This window comes from Diplodia seriata (assembly GCF_021436955.1).
Source record: "Diplodia seriata strain FDS-637 chromosome Unknown scaffold_4, whole genome shotgun sequence".
NCBI lineage: Eukaryota > Fungi > Ascomycota > Dothideomycetes > Botryosphaeriales > Botryosphaeriaceae > Diplodia > Diplodia seriata.
Genome location: NW_027117311.1, coordinates 2,187,257 through 2,204,630, shown reverse-complemented (window position 1 = coordinate 2,204,630; position 17,374 = coordinate 2,187,257). Strand labels below are relative to the sequence as shown.

General features: G+C 58.4%; 5 protein-coding genes across 5 annotated transcripts; 2 read left to right on the top strand and 3 right to left on the bottom strand.

Moving 5' to 3' along the window:
- Positions 1-404: 404 nt before the first annotated feature.
- On the bottom strand, positions 405-2,517 carry SLS55_004531 (uncharacterized protein; the record flags this gene model as incomplete). Its single annotated transcript, XM_066775987.1, has 4 exons — positions 405-673; positions 739-1,347; positions 1,757-1,938; positions 2,141-2,517. The coding sequence occupies 4 exons, from the start codon at positions 2,515-2,517 to the stop codon at positions 405-407; spliced, it is 1,437 nt and encodes a 478-aa protein (XP_066633868.1).
- A 454-nt stretch (positions 2,518-2,971) lies between these two features.
- On the top strand, positions 2,972-4,953 carry SLS55_004530 (uncharacterized protein; the record flags this gene model as incomplete). Its single annotated transcript, XM_066775986.1, has 3 exons — positions 2,972-3,010; positions 3,072-3,440; positions 3,625-4,953. 3 exons carry the CDS (start codon positions 2,972-2,974, stop codon positions 4,951-4,953), a joined length of 1,737 nt encoding a protein of 578 aa, XP_066633867.1.
- Positions 4,954-7,533: 2,580 nt separating this feature from the next.
- SLS55_004529 (uncharacterized protein) lies at positions 7,534-9,318 on the top strand (the record flags this gene model as incomplete). The annotated part of the gene is made up of 4 exons (XM_066775985.1): positions 7,534-7,787; positions 7,838-7,928; positions 7,982-8,345; positions 8,408-9,318. 4 exons carry the CDS (start codon positions 7,534-7,536, stop codon positions 9,316-9,318), a joined length of 1,620 nt encoding a protein of 539 aa, XP_066633866.1.
- A 1,334-nt stretch (positions 9,319-10,652) lies between these two features.
- On the bottom strand, positions 10,653-11,800 carry SLS55_004528 (uncharacterized protein; the record flags this gene model as incomplete). Its single annotated transcript, XM_066775984.1, has 3 exons — positions 10,653-10,757; positions 10,826-11,131; positions 11,207-11,800. 3 exons carry the CDS (start codon positions 11,798-11,800, stop codon positions 10,653-10,655), a joined length of 1,005 nt encoding a protein of 334 aa, XP_066633865.1.
- Positions 11,801-15,196: 3,396 nt separating this feature from the next.
- On the bottom strand, positions 15,197-17,374 carry SLS55_004527 (uncharacterized protein; the record flags this gene model as incomplete). The annotated part of the gene is made up of 5 exons (XM_066775983.1): positions 15,197-16,062; positions 16,117-16,443; positions 16,557-16,758; positions 16,814-17,015; positions 17,076-17,374. The coding sequence occupies 5 exons, from the start codon at positions 17,372-17,374 to the stop codon at positions 15,197-15,199; spliced, it is 1,896 nt and encodes a 631-aa protein (XP_066633864.1).

Genomic DNA, 17,374 nt, shown 5'->3' with positions numbered 1-17,374 from the left:
GCTGAGAGCATAATATCCTGAAGTGGTTAGTCCAGGTCTGGAGTAGGCCAATCAAGCAGTCGGGGCTCGCGTTGTCATGTAAGCTTCGCAGCAACAAGCCATTCAAAGGGAACACTAATCGGGTATCTCGAAACTGCGTCGCCATAACCGGTAGTATACTGCGACACTCCCGAAAGGGACAGCAGGTATTGGTCAGGAAGGAGTAAGAGGTGTCGAGGCAACGGTCTCGACTAATTCTCGACAGGGAGAGTACGAAAGCGGAAATAAGTGAGCGACGAATGCGGAAAGGTGCCTCGTTCACGTGCGTACATGTGAAGTATCCGACTATCCAGACCCTCGCACGTTCGAGATGCTAGAGATGATCCGTTGCTGGAAATCGGAATGGTTGTATCGGATGCACCCCTTCATATGTGCAGGCGACTTGCCAGTGTATCCAGCCGTGGTTGTATCATGGGCGAGATCGCTGGCGAGATTGCCTCATGCTCCCCCCTCGCCGGGATGGTTGGAGAAGTGAGCAGCAGCGCTTCTAGCTCTGCTTTTTCGCGATCAGCAGGGAGTCCACCGGCCACGGAGGCGTTTTCCAGCTCAGTTGAGATATCTGCCAAGGAGAAGGTCGAACGAGCATCGTCAGCTGCGCGAATCTCCTGGAAAGACTTGATGAAGCGATCAAAATCTGCGAATGGTATCGTAAGCGATGAGAACAAAAAGAGAAACAATGACCAAGGGGAGAACGCTCACCTTCAACGGTATCGAAGCGTAGGTCGAGATACTTCATGTCAATCATGAGCGCTGCCTGCTGGGGTGTTGGCTGTAAGACATTGGGGAGGTGGTCTAGTACAGGGGTCGATGCTTCACTGGTCTGAGAGCGTCTGAAGAAGCCCCTGAACGAGCCTTTGCTCTGACCTCCCTTCGGAGGAAAAGCAAAGGAGAGCTTGACCCTCTTCTCCAGTCTCCTTGGCACGGTCTGGGCGTTGAAACGGAGAACTGGGAACTCCAGGTCCCTCCCTGCATGGTTGCCGAAAAAGGATATTGAGTGGTGGAAGGGAGGATCACGGTCCCGCCAGAATTTAACGTGGCCATGGATGGCTTCGCCGTAGGTACTCGAGCCGCTCCGGTTGCTCAGGATCAGATGGAAGTTGAAGACGTCGACGAGATGCTTATGGCGAATGTCCTCTTGAAAACACATAAAAGGCTCGTTTTGGACGAATTCGTAGACGACGCGGGTGGAGGAGAAGAAGCGCTCCGAGTTCTCGGATCTCAGGGCAACCTTGTGGAGGGTGCTGAACTGGACGACTGAACCTTCGCCGTGATCCTTGTGAAGAGTGAGGGGAAATGCGTTGTGGGGCACTGTGTGAATGGTCAAAGCTTGGGTTTTTGTGGTCCGTGCAGGGTTGCACTTACGGTAATGCACAAACTCCTGGTCTGAGCCCTGAATGGCCCACGTTATTACGCTGCCGTCCGGATGGGTGCTTTTGCGCCAGCTGAGCAATTGTATGTCTCTCGGCAAACTTGAGTTTTCTTTGGTGTATAAACGTCTGTTTCACAGTCAGACATGGGGCACAGCTGGTCATTGCTCGGCGAACTCACAATGCTGCCACATGGGCGGGCAGAGAAGCGGGGCCGAGAGACAGAGAAGGAAGTTTCTTGTGGATGGGCGAGGGTTCTCGTGGGGCTCTTCTCGAAGAGGTGAAGCTGGTCATGGAACTCTGCTGCAGGCTGGGGGATGCGCTGAATATCGAGGGACTGCATGTTGAACCGAGCGACGAGGGCTGGATGGACGGGGTAGCCTGGCCGCCGATTTCAGGCGAATAGTGGGCTGGGGCTCGATTGCGCGACACCTCGGATTTTCGCTTGAGTTGGTAGCGGCCTCGGACGTCGACGCCGCGCGGGTAGTCGTCTGTCATGGAAAAGGCGGGCGCGGCTTCATTTCCGGCATCTCTTCCCAGAGGTAAGCTTACAACGGTCGCGGTGCAGGAGCTGCGGAGCTCGGGCGCCACTGTTTGGCGCGGCGCGGAAGCGGGTTCTGGGAGTGCTGGGCCGTGGAGGGCGGGGCTGGCGGAGGGTCCGGTGTCAGTGCGACTGTCGATTCTTGCTTGGGTTTAGCGCGTGCATTCATCAGCTCCGATGGACAAACACCCACCCATGATCCCGGAGCAGCGCTTCGAGCTGCTCGACGCGCACCAGGAGCTCGCCGCCGAGCAGGAGGGCGCGTCCGGCCGGGAAAGCGTTGCGGTCCACGTCGTCCTGGGTCAGCACCGAGTCGCGGCGGAACGAGATGCATTCGTCGATGAAGCCGGCGCATTCGTCCAGCTTGCGATCGCACGCCTCGACGGCGGCTGAGTTGACATGGTGGGCGGCGGGCAGGGTGCGGAGGCAGACGAGGGCCCTGCTCAGGCGGGCGGAATGGCTGACAAGCTGCTTGACGGCGACGTGGGTGGTCGAGGACGAGGCCCAGATGATCTTGGAGAGTTGCGACGACTTCGCAATGGCCGAGTCCAGGACGGTGGGAGCGGCCATGGCAGAGGGGCGCGATGGCAGCGGCTTGGAGGAAGGGCGGGCGGCTACGAGGGCCATGGAACGAAGCGAGGTCTTGGGGAAAATAAAGCAGCTCAGGGTCGCATCGCGTCGCGTCGCGTGAGGAGCGGGCCGCCGAGGCCGTCAGGATGGAAGCCGGCACAGGCGCTGAGGGTGGAGCTGCGTGTGGCGGCGGGGACGGCGCTCCTCCCGCTTACAGTCTGCATTTACGGGGCCGGCGCGGCACAGCCAATACGAAGCCTGCAACTGCCGCAACTGTCTCGTCCTGCGGTGCGAGCTGCAGCGCTGCCTTTTGCGCGCCGGACTCCACCCCCAGCACTCCTCCGTGATACTGCTCCGTCACCACCAGCTCCGGGGCGACGGCTGGATCATGCTCATACTCGCGCTGCCGAGCATATGAGCGACCCAAGACCACAGCCCCCCGCAGCCTGCCACCATGAATTCGATCCACCACATTCCCGATGCCTCTGCCTTTGTACGCCCCTCGCTAACGCCAGCTCCCCCCTCCCGCAGAGCCGCTGCTGATCGCCCGCTAGACCAGAACCCAGCAGCTGCATATCATTAGGCGCACCATAGACGGCAATTCCTTCAACTGGCTCGTGTGGGCAGTTGCCGCCTCGGGCTTCTTTACCGACTCTTACAATCTGTTCACCTTCAATGTCATCATTAACGCCCTGTACTTCGTCTACTGGCCCGGCGAGGACAACACCCAGAAGGAGTTCCTCATCAACATGACCACGCTCGTCGGCTCCATTGTTGGCCAGGTTGTTTTCGGCGTCCTTGCCGACAAATTCGGGAGAACCCGGCTGTACGGCGTCGAGTTGGTCATTGTCATCTTCTCCACTTTAGGCGTCGCGTCGTCCTCGCAGGGAGAGGGGTCCATGAACATCCTCGCATGGCTCCTGGTATGGCGTTTCATGATGGGAATAGGCATTGGCGCTGAGTATCCGCTTAGTGCCGTGATTACTACTGAGTATGTCTTCATCATCTCCACCTGCCTGTTTCGTCCAGCCCCACGTTAATACCAGATCCAGATGGTCCCCTACTCACGCACGCACCCGTATGATGGGCTCTGTGTTCCTGATGCAGCCCCTCGGCCAGCTCATCGCGAACCTCGTTGGCCTGGGGGTTGTCGTGGGCTACAACAGCAACCATCAGCTCGACAAATGCTCAGACCCAAGCATTGCCGACTGCCGCCAACAGGTCGACAGAATATGGAGATGGGTCACCGGCGTCGGCGCCATACCAGCTCTTCTCGCCATTGTCTTCCGCTTCATGATCAAGGATCCTGGCCTCTACGAACTAGAGGTTCGCAACGACGGCGACAGCGCATTCAAGAACACTGACCAGGTATACGGCGGCGGCATCCCGGAATCCGACTCCCACGCACCCCTCAGACACACAAGAGGCAGCAATTTCATGATGGACATGGGTGAGCCACCGCTCCCCGTCCAGTTCTCCCGCCACGATCTGTACGACTACTTCATCACCCAAGGCAACATCTGGTACCTCGTCGGCACTTCGACCACGTGGTGGCTAGTCGACTTCGCCTTCTACGGTCTCGGAATGGGGAACCCACGCACCCTCGCCAAACTCTGGCTCAAAGGCTCCGAGCGCGACGCTCGCGTTGCCGCACTGGGCGGCTGGGTGCCGACCTGGAACGTCCTGGCGCCCAGCCAGCTGTACGCGCACAACGACGGCAACAACATCTACGCGACGCTCGTCGAGGGGGCGAAGCGCAACATCATCACCGTCAGCATCGGCTCGATCCTCGGCTCGGCCGTCTTCATCCTCGCGGGCGACCATCTGCCGCGGCGGCACGCCATGACCTTGTCCTTCGTCGTCCTCGGTACCCTCTTCCTCGTCACGGGCGGCGTCATCTTCGCGACCAACGATACAGGCCTGCACGCCATCTCCATCGTGCTCGTCGGCCTCATCTACTTCGTCTTCAACCTCGGCGCCAACACGCTCACCTTCATCCTCCCGGCCGAGATCTTCCCCACGCGCTACCGCTGCGTCTGCCACGGCGTCAGCGCCGCGTGCGGCAAGCTCGGCTCCGTGCTCGTGCAGTGGATCCTGCGCCAGGCCGAGTTCGAGAGCGTCAAGGCCGACGACGTCACCGAGGAGAACCTGGGATACGTCTTCGTCGTCTTCGGCTGCGTCATGCTGACGGGCACGCTCTTTTCGTGGGCGTGGATCCCCGAGGTGCAGAAGAGGCGGGACGAGCGCAACGGGTTGCGGTTGCCGAGCAAGACGCTGGAGGAGTTGGGGAAGGGGATGGAGGCGGCGCGGGCGGAGAAGATGGCGGTGGAGGCGGGGTCGAGCGTCGTCGGGTCGGCCGAGGGGATGGAGATGGAGGGGGTTAGTGGCGGTGGGGCCCGGAGGAGGGATTGGAGGAGGTGGGTTAGGAGGGTCTGATTTGTGGATGTGTATATATATATACATGTGTGTGTGTACGTTTTCCTAGTTTTTCGGCCTTTTCGGCCTTTTTCGGGGATCTTTTACCGGCTGCTCTTTTACCTTTCCTTTTCTAGAATATGAATTCTTGAAAGTCTGTGTTAATTATGTAGTGCCTGTTCCTGATGATGAGATGGGATCCAAGGAATATGTTCCGCTTCTTTTTTTCCCCCTCCCACCTTGTCACTTCCCGCTCTCTCACTGCTCGCCCTCACTCTCCCCTCCGTACCATCCCGATCCAGCCCCATCCCATCCCATCCCGTCATACCGCTTCCATGTCCACATCTTCATTTTCATCCTCCTCATCCTCCTCCCTCTCCTTCTCCGCAAGCGCCCGCCGCCTCTCCTCTGCCCATTCCTGACACGCATCCTTCATGAGTTTTTGTCGCACGCGCGCCCACAGGTCTGCTGTTGCCGCTGGGTCCGTCTCGGGAATTGTCTGATGCGTCATTTGGATTGTGCCGGGTTGTTGCTGATGATGCCGCTGCTGCTGCTGTTGCTGTGGTGGTTGTTGATGTTGATGTTGATTTTGATGATGTTGGTGTTGGCTTTGGCCTTGGAGGTCTTGGTGACCTTGGTTGTGGTGAGAGGGATATGGAGTTGTTTGGTATTGGTGAGAGGGCCGTGGATTTGTTTGGTTCGGTGGCTGGGCTTGGCATCGGCCGTGACGTTCGGGGGGAGGCATGGTGAGTGATGGATTTTTGGCTATGAGGTGGAGAGTGTGAGATGGATTGCGGGTCTTGGTTTTGGTTGGTGGTGGGGTTGGGTTTGCTGCTGGAAGTGTTGCAGCGGGCGAATGGCTGCGCATGTGAGGGAGGAAGTCGCGGGGGGCGCTTGCAGTGATAAGTGGTTTTAATTTGTAGATGGACCCTTGGATCGGGCCGATGTTTTTGGGTGGTTAGAAGTCAGATGGCGGGCGACTTTGGGGGTGACTGCCGCTCGTGAGGGCTTCAACGGTCAAAAGTGTCATGTTTTGACAGAGGTGGAACTGCAGTAGTGAGGGGATATGTAGGAGACAAATGCCGGTGGCACGCTTTCGAGCCGGATGAGTGGATTGGGCTTGGGTAAATACGTTGTAAGTCTTCGTTCTCTACATACGCCATGCAACTGTGGCGGCGCTATGCAGAAGTGAGAATGTCGCGTCGTAAAGCTTATCAAGTTTACGGGCAAAACGGTGAATCGAAAAAGCAAGTCAAATCGCAGGTAAAATAATCTTAACACTACCAGTTGAACCGAACAACAACTCCTCCGCCGAATCCTACGGTTTAAAACGCAACACATAACTACAAAACCACACGCGGAGGCATTCGATCTGCTGCACCTTCCAAATCTATCTCCGAATCTGCCTCACCATCACAAATCGCTCCCTAGCAGCCTTCGTCTTCGTAGTTACCACAGTCTTCTAAGCTCCCGTGCGCCTACTCTTCTTCTTGCGTTCTGGAAACAGCTTCTTCATATCCGGGTTGGAACGCGCCCTGGGCTTGCCGTTTTTATTCAGCAACCACGTGTCTTCCTGGTCACTTCCATCGCGCTATCCGAGGGTCCTGCTCATAGTAGGTGTCTTCGTCCTCATAGGAGAAGTCATCATCCTGGTCGTGGTAGTAGCAGTAATAGAAGCAGTAGTGATCATTCTCGTCGTAATAACCATATTCCACTCAGTTCCTATCTTTGTCATAATAGCCGTGATCTTCATCGCCATCATCGTCGGAGGCATGAGAATGGCCTATATGCGACGTCGAGTCTTTCGGATCAAGGCCGAAGCGGCGTTACGGTGGAAAATGCAACAACGGTCACTTCTGCCCATGTTTCGACTTGTTGTACTTGTGACCTCGTTGTTCTTTGCTTCAGGTTGCTTGGTACGTGATGTCATCGGACCAACCTACCTCAACACTTGAATATGCTGAAGTATCGATCTGGATTTAGTCTCTATTCATTAAGGTGTCTTACTTCTAATCAAATGTACATCATTTAGACCTGCGCTTAGTGTTGAGGACTGATGTCTACTTAAAGTACAAGCCACAATGAGTCATTCTCTCGACACTTCCCGAAAGATGCATCGCAACCAGCAGCCGGGGATCAGCGGTGCGTCACACTGATCCATGGACAAGCATCGGCAACAAGAACAATCGCCGACTCTTACGCGGAGAGAAGGCCGCGGCTCGCGACTTCGGCGCAAAGACGCGACGAGGTCAAAAGCCGGGGAGATCGACATCTCCGCTCCCTTCCCCGCGTCACTGGTGGCTTGCCCCACAACCAAGCTTCCACTCACACCCACTAACGTCACATTGACCACTGGCAAGCCCCACAGCTCCAGTTCCCTCACCCACCCGCATCCATGCCGCCCCAGAGCCGAACGGCTTACCCGTTTATCATGACTGCGCGTATCTCGTACGGCCACTGTGCTCCTCTTGGCGGATTAGTTTCCGCTCGGCCATTGAGCTCCCGACATAAAATCAAGCGGCTGCCGGCTTCTGACCACGCGCATTTCCCTACCCTCCCCCTCTCTTCCATCTCGCTGCCTGGGACCTTTGAGAAGCAAGAATGGCGCCGCACCACGAAGAGGACACCAAGCCGACGGCAGACTTCATCGAATATCCCGATCCAGACAAGGACAATGCAGGGCCTCCAATGCCGCAGAAAGGCGTCGACGCCGAACAGGCTGCGCTATACAGAGCATTCGAGGCCAAGGACGAGGAGTGGCATCACTACATGAAGAAGAAACTCATGCGCAAGGTCGATTGGCACCTGTTGCCGCTGCTGATCCTGATGTACCTGCTCAACTTTTTGGACCGGAGGTCCGCAGCCCCGTCGCACTTCAACCACAACCACGCTGACCTTTGGCCAGCAACCTTGCACAAGCCCGCCTTGGTACAATCGAGGAAGATCTGAACATGACGGGCACGGATTACAACCTCGCCACCAGCATTCTCTTCGTGGTCAGTACTGCCGTGTACACACCAAGATACCAATCACTTACAGCCCGTCCTAGGGCTATCTACTCATGCAAATCCCATCCAACCTCCTCCTCACCCGGATCCGCCCCTCCATGTACCTGGGCATCTGCATGGCCATCTGGGGCGCCATCTCCGCCGCACAGGCCGCGACGCACAGCTTCGGCGGCCTGGTTGCCGCGCGCTTCATGCTTGGCTTTGCCGAAGCCCCCTTCTTCGCTGGAGCGGTGTTTCTGATGAGTTCATGGTATACTCGTGCCGAGCTCGCGCACCGCATCTCTAGGTTCTACGCCGGCAGTGCGCTGGCAAACGCGTTCGGCGGACTCCTGGGCGCGGGCTGCCTCGGCAACCTCCACATGGCCCACGGCATTGCCGGCTGGAGGTGGCTGTTCATCATCGAAGGTCAGTGGACAACAACACCAACAACAACGAAAAGGACACGCACTCACACAGACAACCCACAGGCGTCATCACCGTCGGCGTCGCCCTCGTCGCCGCCGTGGTGCTGCCCGACTACCCGGCCAACACGCGGTGGCTGACGGACGAGGAGCGCAGCTACGCGCAGTGGCGGCTCGTCGACGACACTGGCGAGGCCGACGACGCATCGGCGTCGTCGGTGCTGGAGGGCGTCAAGCTGGCGATGCGCGACCCGAAGCTCTACGTCTTCACGCTGCTGCAGCACGCGTCGCTACTGACGCAGACGTTCCAGTACTTCTTCCCGACCGTCGTCGAGACGCTCGGGTACGGCAACATCGAGACGCTGCTCATCACGGCGCCCGTCTGGATCGTCACCTTCCTGGTCGGCCTGCTCGTGACGTGGACGTCGGGCCGGACGGGCGACCGCAGCATCCACATCATGTGCCTCAGCATGATCTCCTGCGTCGGCAACATCATCTGCATCGCCACGCTGAACGTCAACGCCCGCTTCTTCGCCATCTTCCTGATGCCGGTGAGTTCTCAACCAACCCATTCCATCCTCAATCACCCCTCAAGAGTTCTGACCCACCATGTCAACCGCAAACAGATGGGCGCCGTGGCCGGCTACCAGATCATCATCACTTGGGTCGCAAACTCATTCCCGCGCCCGCTCGTCAAGCGCAGCGCCTGCATCTCCTTCGCCAACATGGTCGGCAACAGCGCCAACATCTACGGGCCCTACATGTATCCCTCCTCGTCCGGCCCGCGCTACATCCCCGGAGGCGGCGCCACCGCCGGCACCGCGCTCTTCGTCGCCGTCCTCGCCTTCGTCATCAGGATCGTGCTGGCGAGGGACAACAAGAGGATGGAGGAGAGGGAGGTTGAGGATGCCGAGGGCGTGGCGGCGCGCGCGGGCACGGGTGAGACGAGGGCGGTGGGGTTTCGGTATATTTTGTGAGCGACGCTTGTTTTTATTTTAATTTTTTTTATTGTTTTTGTAGTAGTTTCATGTCATATCTTCGCTGGTCTCAGACGGGCTTTGGAAAACATCACTTCCGTTATGGCCGGGTAGAACAAGACAGCGAAAGAGAGATTGCCGGTCGATATGACAAAACGGATACGATTGAGACTGAGATATCCCAAACTGAGATAATGGTATGCCAGGGAGGTGTAGAGGGAGATGAGTAAGGTAAACCAAACCCGTTATAAGTGTAAAAGAGAGCAAGTGATATAACTGCAGTAAGAATTAGTAAAGTAGAGGAGGGTATGTGTGTGAGATAGAGTAAGAAAGTGAGTAGGAGGAAAGAAACACGGTCTAACCACTCATCCCCGAATACCTCTATATGGATATCAAAGGAGCCCGTCAGCGTCCGACGAATCAACCAGACATCTCTTCTATTAGATAATCCCGCCGCCATATTCCTTTCCGCTCTACCCCGAACCGCAACCACCCAACGCACCCAACGCACCCAACCCCTTCCAGCTCATACTACTCAGCAAAGGAGACACCCCCTCCCAAGCCCCGCCAATAGGCTTCATCCCCCTCCAAAAGCCCCCCCAAAAAAAAGGTAGACGTAAACAGAAATCAAAGCCAGACCGATCCGATCCTTCCGAACCCAGTATGCATTCCAATCCGACCTCACCAAACCAGAGACAACGTATCACCATACGATTCCCGACCCAAAGGAAGGAAGAAGAAAAACTCATAACCAGAAAAGTAATGTTTATTTCGCGTATTGTTTCTATCTCCGAGAAAAAAGAAGTCAACACAAATGAAGGCAACAATGAGAAGAAGAGAAAAGAAAAGTGTGCACACCCCGCTCCGCTCCGCTCCGCCGCGTGAAAGCACGTCAGAGGAAGAAAAAAGTCCCAAACCCAGCCGGGTAAGAAAACCTTCATTCCCCTACTTTCAGTGCCAGGTAAGGAAACTTGACCGGATCGAGACGTAGGAGTGGGGAATCCATCAAAAAAGCATGTCAGATGTTGGGAGAAAGGGAAGAGCACGCACAAGAGACACACCCAGAGAGACAGGCAGACAAGAGGCAAGAAATCAATCAAAGAGAAGGGTAGCACACATCGAGATGACTGGACAATGTATCGAACGAGGAGCAGTTTGTATGTCCTCAGAAAAAATCGTGGCAAAGCCGGCGTCATATATCACGGGCTTTTGCGAAAGAAAAGAGGACGGCGACAGCGTAGAGTTCTTTTCAAGCTACGAAGTGTTGTGTACTGTCGTTGAAATGGGAGACAAGCTGCTAGTGCCTGTGATAACGATGCCCATGCCAAATCTCCTTAGGCGGGGGCAGCGGCCTTCGCGGATGCGGACTCGATACCATAGACGCGCTTGAACTCGCGCTGGTAGGTCTGCCTCGCCGCTTCAGCCAAGTCTTCGTATTTCTGGAGTGGCCAAATGGTTAGCATGCTTGTTCAAGAAGAGCTGGAAGGGATAAAGAATAAAAACGAACCTTCTTGTCCGTAGCGCTAAGAGCGGCCCACTCCTTGCCGATCAGCTTGCCAGCCTCGATGGTACGAATTCCCTTAAAGTCGCCGCTCGCGTGGCGCTCCTTGGTGAAGAGAATGTACGCGCTGTTCGGCTGCGGGAGGGCACGGTCGTCACGGATCTGTGACTTAGGATAGCTGACCAGCTTCGACTTCAGCTGGCGGCGCGCGTTGTTCGCGAGCCTGATCTCCAGCGGAGTGTAGCTCTCAACCCACTTCTTGTAAGCCTTCTTGTTCTCCTGGTCGGCCTCGTTCGCAAGGCGGTTGAGGCGCTGTGAATGCATCAGTCTAGGTTCAATTCAAGGCTTCGAGTCACACGTGGAAACATAGACATCAAAAAAACTTACCTCCAGCTCGGCCGGGGCCAGATTCTTGTACTTCTGCGACACCGCCTTCGCGATTTCGGGAATACCCCTCGACACGCCCTCTTTCTCGACGGTCTCCATCAATAGGATCGTGTAAGCCGTCGAGGGCTTCTGCTTAGGTTCCTTCAGCGCCGTCTCCTTCAACTGCTTGATGGTGTCCTTCTGCTTCTGCTCAGCGGCACGCGCCTTGCGCTTCTCCAGCCTCTCAATCTGAGTCGGCGTCAGCTCCTTCTTCTTGGGCTTCGGCTTGGCGGCAGCCTTCTTCTTCGGCTTGGGGGCAGGCTTTTTCTTCGTGGCAGTGGTCTTCTTGGCCGATGCAGCGGTCTTCTTGGTGGCGGCGGCCTTCTTGGCCGGCGCCTTCTTCGCGGCCGTCGAGGCACGAGTCTTGGTCGCGGTCGCGGTCGCGTAGCCGCGGATGCGTTGGAACTGAGCGACGCTCAGAGGGGCGGCGGCGGTCGCATTGTTGGTGGTGGATGCGAGGGCGGAGCGAAGCTGGCACGAGAGCTGCGCGACGTCGCGTGCAGCGGCGCTTGGTACCTTAGCTCTCAGGCGAGCGAGAACAGTGCGGGCGAGCATGGTGGTCGGGCTGGTGCCGGCGCTGGTGGCGGCGGTCGATGAAACTCGATGCGAGCGATGCGATTGAGGGAGTGGACGCCAGGCAATTGCGAGACGCGGGGTGGTTGGAGGAGGAAGCTTCGAGCTGGTGGTGTGTTGTGGCCGCTACTAATCGAACTACCTGCGCGCATCGGCAAAACCCTCTCCGCCCTGTGGCTCAGGTGCCCAGCTCGCCTGTTGTGCAAGACCAAAACGTCTGCGCGACGTCATCTGCCTGTGCAACCCCCGTATGAATCCAACGGCTCGATTCACGGAGCACATCACATGCGGTGCAACTGCCTTGCCGCCGATGCTGTTCACAAGCGCGCTGCTCCGCATAGAGCCGCGCTCTGGGGCCCCAGCCATGTTGAAATCAACTTTATCAAAAGACCTTCCCAGCCCCCGGGGTATACAGCCAAGATTACAACTACAAGATTACTGCCATGAGATTTCTCGCGCGCTTCGCCCTAGACTCCGCTGCCATGCAATCACGCATGCAAAATAAAGTGGTATCCGATGCCGAAAGGAACATGTCTTGTTAGAAGACGAGGGCATTGACGACGTGCCCCTCGCTGTAGCCCTGCGCAGCAAGACTGTCGTGCTCGCGTAGAATCTTGCCCAGATAGGCGATTCTGACACGCGTGGTGGCAGGTAACTGCCAGCTCGTCAGCGTCGCCCTCTCCACAAAGGAGAACATGTCACTCACCTTCGCCGCCTCCACGATCCTCGCAATACCTGCACTCACCCTCTCCTCCATCCCCACCTGCACCACCACGTCCGTCCCGCGATCGCTGAGCCTCGCCCTCACATTGACAACCTCCCCCATCTTCCCCTTCCCCTTCTCCTCCGCCAGGCTCTGCTCCTCAGCCCCGTCGCCCTCATCTTCCTCACCCTCCTCATCAGAATCCACCTCCACCACCCCCGCCGGTTCCACGACTGTCCACTCCGGCACCCTATACTCAATCCCCCACTCATCAAACACACCCCTCCACATCTCCCCCGTCGGACACGTCGCGCCTGCCGCATCCAACACTCCCTGCGCGCTGGCGACATCTCCTCCCCTCACCAGCTCCGCCGCCAGCCGCACCGCGCCCCATATCTCCGCGTGGCCCGTGACGCGCGTGTCCCAGAAGGCGTTGCGCTCTTTCTCGAGGCGCGTCCGCGTGAGGACCGGTCCACTGCCTAGAGCGGCGGCGGCGGCGGCGGCACCGCTCCCTTTACGATAGCTGCCAGAGTGTTGCAGTGACGGCGACGCCGACAGCCCGCCGTCTAGCACGGGGCCCTTGCACCGGCGTCCGCGGTCGATCGCAACGAGCGGTTTGTTGGGACGGCTGGCCGTCTTGGTCGCCGCCGCTGGCTGTGACCCGGCGGCGGCGACGGCGGCGGGGACGGTTCTGCTACCCCTCCGCCCCATCAGCCTCCAGCTGCTGCTGCTTCCTCCTCCTCCTCCTCCAGCCGCCGCATGATCTACCGCCCCAACGTCGTTGTGCGAGTGCGACGGCCGAGGCGAGTTGTCATCCGAGACCGCCGACGCGGACAAAAAGGATTGGGTCGAGTGCGGCTGAGGCAGAAGCGCGGCCGGGGCGTTGATGTTGGCGCGCGACGAGTCGTCCGCGTGGGCGGCGTGAGGCACAGCAGCAGCGCCGGCACGGCCGCTGGAAGAAGGGAGGATGGACGCGTTGTTACCGCGGGGTCGAGGCGACGAGGAGCCACGAACGGAACCCCCGCCGCGGCGCTGGGATGAGAGACAGCAGCCCTGTTGTGCATCCAGCCGCAATTGTTAGTCTACTGCTATAACCACTGGCTTTCCTTGGACCAAAACGAGTGCAAGTGCCACCTTTGAATCTTTTTGCCGGGAGTGGGGTGAAAAAAAGCGAGGGCAGAATCAAGGCGCGTGGTCTGAGATTGCATCATGCGCAAGGGTATTGCCAGAGGCATGAAGAGGGACGGGATCTTGGGGAGGATTTGGAAGGTGGTGGTCGGCGTCCAAGCCGCGCGCATGGCCTGAAGCGCAACGAGAAGCATGCAATGTCGCAGAAACGAAAGACATGCGTCAAAAAGAATGTCGAAGAAGAAGGTTCGTAGCGTACCATGACTATAATCCTCTCGCGTCTTCTTCTAATCCATCAAACAAGATATGAGCACGGGAGCTCTTTTGTCGCAAAGTCGCAGGTCTAACAGCAGGCGCATCGGCGGGCGCAGCGCGGGTGCGGCGGCGATTGCAGCAGCAGTAGTCCGATCGCGGCGGCGCGAACGATTGTCGTGCGTCGATCGTAGTCCAAAACGTGAAGAGGTCTTCAACGAGCGTGCGGCGTTTTTGCAGGCTGATCAGAGCCTCAGCAGTGAGTGGCGGCGGCAGGTTCAATGCAACCGCGTCAATGGTGGTAGGTCCTGGTGGAGAGGAACGAACGCCGCTTAGAAGCAGAACAAGGCTGCAGTGCATGCGGATGATGCAACGGAGCCAGGGATTGGACAGGTCCAACGTCGTGGACCCAGAACGCTGACTTTGCGTGCGAGGCTGCGCCGGGTGGAGAGTGGGCGATGAGCTGGTCTTCTGCCCACGAGCCGCGCAACCCTAGTGTACATACGATTGCCGGATTCTAGGCCGTCGCCTGTGGCGGCACGCCCTGCGCCGTTGGACACTATCTGCTGAGCCGCCTCCTTCTGTCGCCCGAGGCGATCCTCCCGGCACATGTGTCCAGTGGTGGCTGCCCCACGACTCGTCACGATACGGCAAGCCACCGCGCGTGTCTGCACCGATCAGAGCCTCACGTTGCTAATCCTGTCGCCGCCGAGTCTGCCTTTGTCTGTGCATACGAACAAAGCCTTTGACAACTCACTCCCCCACCGAGCTTTGGGCAGGCTTGGTAGCTCTTCTGCACCGTCACGAGTAGTAGCACCAGGAACGTTGATTTGTACCAAAGACGATTTTTTTTCTATTAGATATTACGAGAGTTTCGGTGCCCTAGTGGCCGCTTGTACATATCCTGATAAGGCTAGTACGCAGGGTATCAAGGGGGTATACGCAGTTGCCTCAAACCCAGAGCAACGAGACAAAAAACAAAAGAACCAAACGAAAAAAGAGCACTGAACACAAATGCGCAATGGTGGTATCAATCTAGACGAGGTAGGAACGAGAGACCGCCAACAGCCGCAAATGCAAAAATGAGCATACCCCAAATGAGAGACGACGGTGAGTGGGAGAGAGTACTGGGTTTTGAGTGTACTGCGATAGTTTTGGTATTTGTCGGTTAGAAGAGTGGTGGTAGCTCGCGTTGTGGTACTTCAACCAAGTGACAGCGGCTTGTGGTGCCCAACTTTTCCGTCATTGCGTCGTGGCAGTCGTCGAGGGAGGAAGAATCCCACCACACCTTGCGCCTACGCAGTAGCCTGGACAGCGGGAGTCGAGGACTGGCCAACGGCAACGGCGTCGGGAACGACGTCGCCAATGGCGGGCTTGTTCTCCTCGTCCTTCTTCTCCTCCTCGCCCTCCTGCTTGGCCTCCTCGGTGGCGGCAGTCTCCTCAGGCTTGTTCTCAGCCTCCTCATCGACCTTGGCGGGAGTAGTGGGCTCCTTCTTCTCCTTCTTGTCCTTGGCAGCCTTGCTGGGGTTGCGGAACAGACCGCCGAGACCACGCTTCTTCTCGCCCTCGGTCTCGCCCTCAGCGGTGTTCTTGGCACCGAAGTTGCCAAAGAAAGAGGTGCGGCGCTTCTCCTTGCTGAGCTCGGGAGCAGCGGGAGCAGCGGCGGTGGCCGAGGTGCCAGCAGTCTCACCCTCAGCGGCGGGAGCGACCTCACCCTCAACAGGCTTGGCCTCCTCCTTGGGAGCCTCAGTGGCGGCGGGAGTGGTGGCAGGAGACTTGGCCTTGGCGAACTTGCTGAAGAAACCGCCCTTCTCCTTAGCGGGAGTGGTAGCGGTAGCAGCGGCGGGGGTCTCGCCCTCAGCGGTCTTGGGAGCCTCCTCAGCGGGCTTGGCCTCCTCACCCTCGAGAGCCTTCACGGCCTCCTCGTTGGCAGTGGGAGCAGCCTCGCCGTCCTTGGGGGGAACGACGGGGGCGGCCTCAGCCTCCTTCTTCTCGACGGTAGGGCTGCGGACCTTCTCGAAGAAACCACCGAAGATGGAGGTGCGCTTGTTCGCCTTGGGGGTGGGCTTGGCCTCCTCGACCTTGGCCTCCTCAGGCTTGGCCTCACCCTCAGCGGGCTTGGCCTCCTCAGCGGGAGCAGCAGCCTCAGCGGCAGCCTCAGCTAAAGAGCCGTTAGTATCAAGCATCTCGAAGCAAATTGGTTTCATCGACTTACCAGCAGGGGCCTCAGTGGCGGCCTCGGCCTTGGGCTCCTCAGCCTCCTCGCCCTCCTTCTTGGCCTCCTCCTCCTTGGCCTCCTCCTTCTTCACCTCCTTCTTCTCGTGCTCCTTCTTGCCAAGAAGACCACCGAAAACGGAGGCCCTCTTGCGGGACTGAGAGCGGGACTTGGTCTTCTTGTTCTTCTTCTTCTTGCCATCAGCGTCCTCGCCGGAGCTGGAGGAGGAAGAGCCACGACGCTCATCGCCCTCGGGCTTAACCTCGGTGCTCTTCTTGGGGGCGGTCTCCTCAGCCTTAGCGGCGGCAGCGGGAGCGGCGGGCTTGCCTAAGCGAGACGTTAGCTGGATCCACATAGCACGATGCGGAAGCAAGCGAAGCGCAGCGTACGTGCGTCGACGCATGAGCCAACAACACTGCCTCGCATGTGACGAAACTTACCAAGCTTCTCGATAGTCTCCTTGTACTCCTCGCTGGCGGTGACGGCCTCGGTGGCCTCCTTGGCCTCCTCGACGGTCTTCTCGAGGGCGACAACCCAGCCGTCGCGCTCGGTGGTGTTGGTGGCCTCGAAAGAGTGCTTGTGGCCGTGGAGCTTGAAGGAGAAGACCTTGTTGCCCTCCTTGGCGACCTCAGTAGCCTCAGCCTGCAGGATCTTGTCAGCATGTGATTTCTTCAGCGATCGGGCGATCGGAACGCACCAGCTTCAGGACGCCCTCAGGGGCGGACTTCTGGTCGGCGTGCTTGGCGAAGAAAAGAAGACCCTTGCCGGTCTTGCTGGCCCAGGCGACGGCAGAGTGGCCGTGCTCGCCCTTCTCGCCGCGGAGGAAGCCGTTCAGGCTCTCCTTGGGAACGGCCTCCTCCTCGCCGAACCAGAAGTACTTCTTGGAGAAAGTAAGACCCCTGCGGCGCGAGTGTTAGCAAACTGCGGTAGGCAAGAGCGCGGCGAGCGGGGAAGCATACTTGATCAGACCAGGGGCCTTGTAGCCGAGAGCGCCAGAGTAGACGGGCTCAGCGGTGATCTTGACCTCGCCCTCGGCGGTCTTCTCCTCCTTGGGCAGGGCGGTGGTCTCCTCGGTGGCGGCGGTGGGCTCAGCACCCTCAGCAGCGGCCTCGGCGGCGGGCGCCTCGGTGGTGGCAGGAGCCTCCTCAGTCTTTGCCTCCTCAGCGGGGGCCGTCTCAGCGACGACGGGAGTCTCGATGGGAGCCTCAGCGGCGACCGGCTCGGCGACCGGGGTCTCGACAGGCTTCGCGTCAGACAT